The 10,719-nt window shown below is 35.1% G+C and overlaps 1 protein-coding gene across 3 annotated transcripts in view; it reads right to left on the bottom strand.

Moving 5' to 3' along the window:
- Positions 1-1,643: 1,643 nt before the first annotated feature.
- LOC123563890 (uncharacterized) overlaps positions 1,644-10,719 on the bottom strand; it is a 30,030-nt gene continuing 20,954 nt past the window's right edge. For all 3 annotated transcript variants that reach the window (XM_053536510.1, XM_053536511.1, XM_053536512.1), the window contains exons 6-9: positions 9,796-10,026; positions 8,932-8,956; positions 6,314-6,338; positions 1,644-5,447 (exon numbers count right to left, since the gene is read on the bottom strand). In XM_053536510.1, the coding sequence (XP_053392485.1) occupies positions 5,076-5,447; positions 6,314-6,338; positions 8,932-8,956; positions 9,796-10,026 (653 nt within the window). In that variant the 3' untranslated portion in view covers positions 1,644-5,075. The remainder of the gene's footprint in view (positions 5,448-6,313; positions 6,339-8,931; positions 8,957-9,795; positions 10,027-10,719) is intronic.

Below are 10,719 nucleotides of genomic sequence, written 5' to 3'. Positions count from 1 at the left end.
AGGCGAAAATGACCCAAACTGAGCGCCTTGTAATTTGGGCATGCTACTTACCTGATACTTCAGATTAAGCGCTGGTGTTTCGATAAGTGATCAGTTACTTTTTACGCTTTTTTCGCAAATGTGAGCTTAATCTTGATAGATGAAGAACCGCTTCCGTCCTGACTGCCTTCAAATATATCAAGGAATATAAATTTTTATCGTGTCCGACTCTAAGGCGGTAAGGAAATCGATAAAAAAGTTACTCATTTTACAAGAAAAATAGTTATGTTTGAAGTTCAAATTATCAGTCCAAAATGCATGACTTTATGATACCCCTCTATCTCTAATTCCGAAATCGTACATGAGCCAAAATTCGCTATATTTAAAGTAGTATGGCTTATGATTGCAGGGTCGTATGTAGCAATGAAAGGTCTCTATGGAAAGCGCATAAAAATCAGCTAGACGTAGATACCTTCGATTTGAAGTTATAGTAATGTAAATATGGAATGTTGCTTTATTGAAACAAATTTTCTGTAAGGCCTTATTCACAGAGACAGGCCATAGAAAGGTCAGTATAGTTAACAAAATGTTAGAAACTAAGGAGACGATATCGCTTATTAATGTATAGGAGTTGAAATATACAAGTGCATGACGTTGTTAATGTAAAACTCCCGCTAAAATGCGTTGGTACTATCAACTATTGGGTTTGTTAGTGACCCCCACGAAAATATGTGGGGTCAGTATGATACATGTTGGACAAGGCGTTAGCCGAGTTCCCCTATTCATCTTACTGACCCAACATGTTTCCATAGAGGGTCACTAGGAAACCATTTAATTGATTTGTTTTATCAATCACGTATTTTTAGCCTAGAACGACATGAAAATCTACTAACCATGTGACAACATTTAATGCAACGAAAATGCCAGAATCTTGTGTTAAGTAAAACAAATGTTGTATCAGTGAGGCTTGAGATAAAGGTTTCTTCATAATATGACAAAATTCGTCGTAAAACGTTCAGTTCTAGCGACAACCTCTGTATAACGACCACCTAGACAATAAATGGCTTGAACATTACGGCTATCAGCTTTAAAAGGTTTGGATAAACAGCCAAATGATGAATTGTAGTTTAGCAAGTCTAAGTTAATATGCTAGCGGTCACCTTTGAATAGTAGCCACTTGCTTTAAAAAACCGGGGCGAGTAGTTGACGCCACGTGATAAATCATGTTCAGTAAACATAACTCGTGCTGGCGACCACATAAGAATGATGGTCATATGCTTCAAAGGGCTGGGATAAGAAGCCATGTAATAAACTGTAGTTCATCACGTCGAATGCATTCTTGCGACTATCTGTTAATACCAGCCACCTGTCTAAAAAAGCTGGGATAAGCATCAACATTTTGCCTTCGGTCAGCATTTAGTTCCTGCACACCCTTTGCTGCAAGCCGACTTGCAAATATCTCTTATATAAATCTAGCAATGTCGAATAAAGGAAATAAGTGAACAAAGGTATTTTTCTACTTTCCACTCGCGGGCCTTACTACACTGGTTTGGCTGTACATCTACTGGCTTCTGGTATTTCAAAAGTACAAGGACGTAGCTGAGGTTCCATTGGTAGAAATATGTTATATTCACAATGACGGGAAAAAACAACAAAACACGTCGTATAATATATAATTTTAATAAATTTTTAAACAGGAAAATAAAGCTTTTTATTTAAATAAATCCGGCATTAACAAAAGTGTTATCATTCACTGTTGTTTAAGGCTTTGTTGTGCCTGAATATACCCCTATAAACATCATTTGTCCGCATAATGTTAAAGGAAAGGGCTTGTGATATTTTACATAACGTAGAAAAATGGAATTTAGTGTAAAATTGTCCACACTAACCAAATGAACAAGAAATTATTATTTTACCATGGCCGTTATTCATCAACAATGAAATTATTTGAGTTGCTCTGTTATTTTCTCTCTCGAAAGCAGTAAAAATATAAATTTAGTAAGAAGTTGTTTTTTCTGATTTCAAATTATCTGTTAGAACTTTAATGACTTCAGACCTAGTCACACAAATCAACATCCAACTACCAAAATGTTCAAAGAAACACATGGCCGGAGTTCTGACCACAAGTTCTCCACTAAACAAAAATTTAACAAATATTTATACATAAAGCACAAGTATTATCAAGAACTGGCAAGTACATTAAACGATAAACTTCGACAAATCTAAAAATAATCCGCAAGTAAACTTATTTTTGAACGTCTGATAATTACTAAAATATTTACGGGTTTCCTGCCTTGAATTATTCCGATAAAAGTTTTCTACACAACTATGAAATTTATAACATTACAAAACTTGAATAGTGAGCAAATTCAGAAGTTTCGATTGCAAATCAACAATAGCATTAAAATTTAATCTTCTTCAACTTTGTGTAAGAAGTGTACATGATAAAAATGTAAGAAAGACAGTTTTCCTATACAGAAATAACAAATGATTTTTCGTGCAAAATAACTGTATAAATCTATATAAACTAATATTAAATACAGTTCATCAGTGACATATAGCACAAATATTTTGTTTATTTCATGTAAATAAACAAAGTATTCAAAAGTATACAAATATTTTATTATAATCATGTAATAATAGTTATGTTAGTACATTTGTGCCGCGCCATGGGAAAACCTACATAGTGGGTTTGCGACCAGCATGGATCCAGACCAGCCTGCGCATCCGCGCAGTCTGGTCAGGGTCCATGCTGTTCGCTTTCAAAGCCTATTGCAATTAGAGAAACTATTAGCGAACAGCATGGATCCTGACCAGACTGCGCGGATGCGCAGGCTGGTCTGGATCCATGCTGGTCGCAAAGCCATTATGTTGGTTTTGTCATGGCACGGCTCATTTATTTTATGATAGAATTTGTGTGACACAATTCTGCAAGATAGATATTCCTATAACATGAGGGTATTAAAGTATGACGTATTAGATATACTTTTTTTCATTTTATCCGTATAAATATGAAGAAGCATATAGAACGGAAATGTAAGATTCACCAAAACAACAGAAACATATGAGACAAAAACGAGTTTGCACATTTCATTTTTAAACAAGAGCTGTCCGTAAGACAGCGCGCTCTACTATCCGGCGATTTGACAGTAAAATGAAGTTATGTCTCAATAAGAGACATCTATTTTAAAAAAGGAAGATACATAGTACCAAAGCTATGTAAAAAAACGAAGTTTGTCAAAAAATTAAGTATGAAAGGGGCATAATTTGGTCAAAAATACAAATCTGAGTTATGGGGATTGTTACCACACATGCAGATGATGATCATAAGGAAATAATTTTTAATTTCAAGTCATTATCTTTTAAAGTTCCAAAGATTATGTCTATAAACGAAGCTTTCGAAAAAATTCAACATGAAAATAATTCCAAGTATAACACATTGGTGACCTTGACCTTGTGTATAATGGGTTCAGCCCCTCCACATACTTTGTTTGTATGTTGGACAATGTTTATGTGAACTTACAGTAAGATATAAGCAGTAGTAAAAAAGATATAACAGGAAAACAAAGGTTGCCGAAAAACTTTAACCTTAAAAATAACCTAAGGATAACACCTTGATGACCTTGATCTTGGGTATAATGGGCCCAGCCCCTGCACATACTTTGCTTGTATGCTGGACATAGTTTATGTGAACTTACAGTAAGATATAAGCAATAGTAACAAAGACATGACAGAAAAACAAAGGTTGCCGAAAAACTTTAACCTTAAAAATAATCCAAGTATAACACCTTGGTAACCTTGACCTTTGGTATAATTGGCCCAGTCCCTCACATACAACATGTACTTTGTTTGCATGCTGAACAATGTTAATGTGAAGTTACAGTATGATATAAGAAATAGTAAGAAAGAAAAACAAAGGTTACCAAGAAAGCTCTAGCCGACGCCGACGCCGGGGCGAGTAGAATAGCACCCCTATTCTCCGAAGAGTGGAGCTATAAATCGTAGACACAACGGTGGAAGAGATTTTTTATCTGATTTCGCGGTCGGCTGCTTTGAGCGTTACCGAAACGCAGTGGCTTCCCCTAACAGTAAATTTCTCTGCCTGGTGTTATATTGTCTTAAGATTGAGAAAATACCTGCGGCATATTTCATATAAAAGCAAGTTGTTATCTCCAAAGAGTTGAAAGGTTGATATAGTACATGTTTCCTACATAAGTATCAAATGCCATTATACAGTGTCTGTAATAGCCCTGCCTGGTTACTAGTTATATGTAAAACCGTGTGTGGACAATATATATATATATATATATAGAAATATATTACATACATACGAACTTCTAACATTTGTTATGAAAGAGTCTGTAAATAAAATAATGTATTTTGAAAATTATTACAAAAAGAGCATATGGTTTTAACTGGCGGGTCCAAAATTATTTTTTGAAATCCGGGGTGCAGATTAACAACTACTAAGGGAGATAATCGATCAGAGCTAAGCACTTAAAATATGACAGCAGAAAACATTATTTTCACACTGATGGCGACGGTCATTAACTTACGACAGGAAAACATAGTATTGATTTGAACACTGCGAAACAAGGCTGTAATAAATTGATTACAGAAACAATTATAAAAGCCAGCTAACATGTCCCGGACGCTGCATCAGCCGGTAAGATCAATTGACACTGTACTTGTATATTATCAGTTATGCAGGTGATGGTGGAGCCTCGTGCAGCCGCGAAGAAAAGGTGCTAACAGCAAATAGTGTAACTAAAATATCAGCCGATGTACCTGGAAAACATGTTCTTGAACTGTTCTGTTTACAGCAGACGATAAATACCATGAACACTGGTATGGAATAAACAGTAGTTAGAACAGCTTGTGTAATATTTAAGTTACTATTGAACATTATATGTCATAAAATATATTCAAATTAGTAAAACTTTCAATCCTGACGTTTATTTTTAAACAGTATTTTTTAAACAAGTTTGCTATTGTCATACCTATATGAACTCGTGAAAGAACACATATTTATTGCAAATTATAAATGCATATTAAGCATTTAAGAAACATTTGAACATTTTCTTTACTTGGGTTTCTTATGAAGATTTACTGCTGCTGCTGCTACTGCTACTTGAGCTACTGGATTTTGAGGACTTGTTTCCAAGCAAGTTATCCAGAGCATTCAGCGCCGATGAGTTGTGAACAGCTTGACTCTCTGATGTGGAGGTGCTTATAACCGTGACCATGCCAGTCCCGGAAGTACCTTCTCCATCGAAGTTGATTACTCCATTATTAGATTTTCGACCTTGTCCGTCTGCTTCTACAAAATCTACAATAGTATAGTCGTCGGCAACTGTTTTGTTCTGGTCTGTGCCATTGGAGACTCTAGCCTCGTCTGTGTATTTCATGGTATAAGTAGTAGTTCTTTGAAAAGCGCTTTCCCCTTCAGGAGCAATCAAAAGCTGGGTCTGAACAAAACAGAACATAGTCTTTTTTAAGAAGACTTAGAATATTTATAAAACAGCTATATAATAAGACTGTGACAAAAAACAGATCTGGTGCGCCTGTGATATATTACAGACTCCGGTATATACCGGATTAAAGAAGTTTGAACGAAAAATATCTTAAATGTATATATTTTGTAGTCATGGTGATACTAACCCTGACCTTTAGTCAGTATATTATACATATTATATACTAAATGTGTGCTGACAAGCAAAAATTTGCGTATTTTTGCCGTGCGCTCCAATTAATAATCACTTCCGGGCATGCACAGAACGGCTGCACCAGATCTGTAATGAGAAACATTGATATAACAGTTAGTTCTGACTACTAAATTAAATCCAGATGTTATTAGTTCGATCACCAGCCACGGTACGAAATATTACATCAAGCCTTTTAGTCAGTCATACCAAAGAAAGGAAACATGCTAGTTATTAGAAATTCAGATGCCACGGTTTTGAGACCAGTCTAGATTCTCCACCATCAGCGGATTGGTTGAAACTGAGCCCAATCTCAAAACTAACCAATGTCAAGGCTGCATTGTGAGACTAGTCTCAGTTTCCTAACATTGTACTCTGAGAGCCGATTGCGGCATATACTTTTGAAGTGTATATGAGCCGCGTCATGAGAAAACCAACATAGTGCGTTAGCGACCAGCATGGATCCAGGCTAGCCTGCGGTTTCTCTAATTGCAATTGGCTTTGAAAGCGAACAACATGGATCCTAACCAGACTGCGCGAATGCGCAGGCTGGTCTGGATCCATGCTGGTCGCAAACGCACAATGTTGATTTTCTCATGACGCCGCTCATATACTTTTGAAATAATACTTACATTTACTCCAGTATTACCTCCTGACCTAAAAGAAAAAGAAAAAACAATGAACTATTTATAATAGTTATCTGATATACATGTACATGCATTGTTTAAAAATAAAACGCTTTTAATGTGATACGTATTGTGCCGCTTTTATAGATATAAAACCCAATCAAAGTTAGTTACTTATAACACTTAAGCTGCAGTATTACAAAGACATCGGCAATTTCCGTGAGAGTACGTATTCGGCATTCTCCGGACGTAAAGTTTTCCGTATAAACCGGAGATTGCCGAAATCACATACGGAGACTTATGTAATTTGCCAAATGTCATGTGAATGGGAGCGGTGGTCTAGTGGTTAAGGTGTCGGCCGCTCAATCAAGGGATCGTGGGTTCGAGCCCCACTGGGGTCACGACCATGGTTTCTCACATGACACCAGTACTGATTTTTCCAGGAAGCGGGCTCGAGAGTGGTTTCAATAAGCTTGAAGCTTTCATCACATTCGAACTAAACAAATTAGTACAAACTAAATGTCATTACTACCAAATATGTTTGTTAAAAACAATATAAAATACACATCGCCCCGATGTTTTGCATAGTAGGTTTTTGTTCACAGTAGACAGATTGATCAGAGTATCGAGTGTGATTTTCACAAACGCTAAAATATATGTACAGCAAGATTGTACATATATTTATTCAAATGCATTTTATGTATTTATACTAATCTGTGCACTTAAAATATCTTGAATTATTTCAACACCAAGAACATAGTTTCAACATGTATCAACGGAAAAAATTAAATTATATAACCTTTAAGTTTTCAAACTAAACTCAGTGTAAATACATGCATGACAATGCTAACAGTCAACATTAGAAGAACACACATGAGATCCAAAGCAATATTTTGAAAGTCACGGTATATGAGTTCTTTGATTTGTTGCTTGAGTTCTCTTGCAATTTATTAGTAATTAGGTACTATCATACATAATATCTTAAAAGCATTTGCATTTACATTTTGCATTTATCTCAAAAGATTAATAGCTTTTTAATTGACTAATCGTGTTAAAATATGAGATTTTGAAACGCAGTATAAAGAAGAGACTCTCGGAGCAGAGTCTGCTTTGGTTGTATTGAAGAGACGTTGATTTAATTTGCACACTGTTCGCTGTTAAAATTACATCTTGTGTTTAATTATTTAGGCATTCAATATTCCTGCAAAAACAACTTCCAAAGTATTCTTACCGCGCTAACAATTAGGAAAAAAAACCACACACACACAAATACATGCAATAATATTTTATGGTAAAATTACCGAAACTAACTTAGCAGACAGAAACGAAACAGCATGCAGATTGGGCAATTTTCGCGTGTTTTTTTTTTTTTTGTTGTTGTTGTTGTATTTTTTTGTTTGTTTTCATAAGACGTTCATGGTTAGCGTCCTTGTTCGCAGTGCTAAGAATTCGCGAAACGCGAGTGTCAGTGTTTTAAAGACAAGAAACAGATATAGTTCGGTTTTGAAGTCAGCGATGTTTTTTGTATTTTTAATAATGGAACGGTCCGTTACTTAGGTAATGTTATTCAGTGCGATAGTGGTTCTTACCTAAAACCTGCAGACAAGTGTACAAACTGTTCTCTCAAACGTCAAAATCAAACTATTGATATTCCCGTGTATTTTGAATTTGCCAATATTACTGAAAATAAAACTACCGCGACCATTTCTTAATCTACAGTAATCATGAAAATATTGTTTGGCCCACGGGTTTGTCAGTTGACTGATTGTATCACATAAACAAGCGAAAGATAATCTACCGTTAAAATGTTTTAGCAATATTCATACAATTTCTTATGATCATGCCGTGCTTTTTCCCAAAATAATAATCGATGGTACGGACTAAAACGTTTTTGACATGGTAATTGATTTGTCAGTTGTTTACTGAAATCGATTCTATCTCTAGTAGTATGTGTAATTTATAATAAATGCTTTGTTTTTGTTTCTGGTTGGTTAAGCACGAAATATGTGAATGTGCATGAAATCATATTGGTATACTGAGCGCAAATTAGTTTGTTTCAGTTGTAAAATTAAGAGAAAAAAATGTAGAAAATACATCGCATATTAGAAGTTTTGCCATAATACCAGAACAGTTCCGAAGTACAGTCTTGACTGTCCAAATACAGAACTATTGAGTTCGTTGAAAACCTATGCAAGCGCACCTTAACCATGAATCCAACATCATGCAAAAAGTTACTTGGTAGTACATTTATTAAATTTATAAATTACTGAACTGAATGGCTTGCCGGTCAATAATCAAAGCTATTTGCGCGGGATCCCATGAAAGGTTTTTGACCATTACAGTTTCCTTCATTACAAAACATATTTTAAGTTACTGGAAGTGACTGTGTTTCATGCAAACACATTCCGTCATACAATAACGCCACGTGTTTACACGAGCACCCATAAACGATCCTTAAAATTGCAGAACTATAATGCTAAAATTGTGTATTGAGTTGTTAGATGCAAGATAAAAACCCAGATTAAACGGATACAAGTAAAAGCTTGGTTTCTGACTATATATATTTGACCACACTGCTGATAGGTACGACTATATACTTTTAAAAAGCCCAGTCATTTCCTTACCATGTTGTCGTCTTAAGCTCGCCACCTGAAAACCACAATGACATAGAAAAAGTCAAAATTGCTCTTGGTCTACCAGATTTTGAATTCGCAATGCTAACTTTTCTTACATAGGCATATGTTAAGGTATGTATACTGAGTGAAAAGAAACTTTTTAGTGAGAAAGGCATGGGTGGATTACAAACTAAATACACATTTTTACACAAGTAATACTTTAACGAAAAAAAAAACAGCTACTTCAGATTTTTCTAGTCGTACTGATACTTTTAGCGAGCTGTTCTTGAAAAGAGTGTAAGAGAATTGAAGGACCGGCGTCAGAACGCTTAGAACATGTTCTACGAATAATATATACAGAACAAACAAGCACACCACCTAATAGCGGGAGTACAAAAATAAAAGATGGCGCGTTTTATCTAAAGAAGGATGTAGTACGTTTCAAACTTTGGCGTTCCAAAAAAAGTTCACAAGATCATTCATTGAATGTTATCAAATGACTAATTTCATGTAAACCAGCAGTTATGAAGTTAATTCTAATTCTAAATTTATGTATTGTTTTTCTTATTTTTTAGGCGAAAGTCACCGAGAACATGTTCCGACTCTAATCGAGTATTAAACTAGTGGACCTGTAAATGATTATCAGCATTTTCCTTCGACTACGTACCTTTAGAAAGCGATTTCAGTATTTTCCGGTTCTTATAAAAAAGAACTTTCCGATAGTTGCCGAAATAGCATACGAGAGTACGTAAACACACGGAAATTGCCGATCATTATTACGGGTCTAATACTTAGAAATAACAGTTCGCCAAAAGATATCCTACAGTCCCTTAAGAATTTTACAAAGCCCCAAAGAGGAAGAAAGCTACTCACCATCAGAGTTTGATATTTTATATACATATGGCTCAGGTCGCACAACTCTTGGCTGATAATTTGTAAGAGTGGTTTGAATAGGTTCATCGTATGTTCTATATGTCGTCTGCACAGGTTCTTCGTAGCTTCTAGTATATGTTGTTTGCACGGGTTCCTCGTAACTTCTGTAGTTTGTTTGAATAGGTTCCTCGTAGCTCCTGTAGTTTGTCGTCTGCAGCCTAAAATCTTCATCTGTAAATCAGAAAAAAAGACTATAATATGTTTAGGGTTTTGGCTGAATGTTATATTTACCTTAAATGTATTATCGATGCATAATACAGAGGTTCCGCCGTGTGAGTTTTTAATTTGAAAGGAAGCCATTTAAACTTATGATACATGTTTTTTGATAACTTGATATGAACTGCCTTCAGCACCGACTTTGATCACGGAAGCGGTAGAGTAGAAAACTACAATTTATCCCAAATTTAACTTTATAGGCTTTTACTTAACAGCACACCAAATTTAACTTTATAGGCTTTTACTTAACAGCACACCTCTAAAAATGTAATTCACCGAATTTCGGTTTAAACTGGTTGTGACAAGGTAATTGCGCAAAGCAACAATTTATGTCTATAACTTAACCAAGCATGTAACCGGTCTAATTTTTACATTTATTAATAATTGAAAAAACATTGCCATGATAAAGCACCATTTAAGAAATGTGGCTTTGCATCATAAACTATCACGACAAAGTACTATTAGAATAAAAATATGCCTAGTACACAGAAACGCATCTGGCTTCATGTTCACAAAACATTTATTGGTCACAGATGAGTTTGATTTTGAAATTTTAATACTATTAATTCACCAAAACTTCAAAATAAAATTCTAAATGAGACTGACCATCAATACCGAACAGTCATTTGAAAATAGTTATTAACTTAA

The sequence above is a fragment of the Mercenaria mercenaria genome, chromosome 2 (genome assembly GCF_021730395.1).
Source record: "Mercenaria mercenaria strain notata chromosome 2, MADL_Memer_1, whole genome shotgun sequence".
Lineage (NCBI taxonomy): Eukaryota > Metazoa > Mollusca > Bivalvia > Venerida > Veneridae > Mercenaria > Mercenaria mercenaria.
This window is presented reverse-complemented; position numbering and strand designations above follow the sequence as displayed.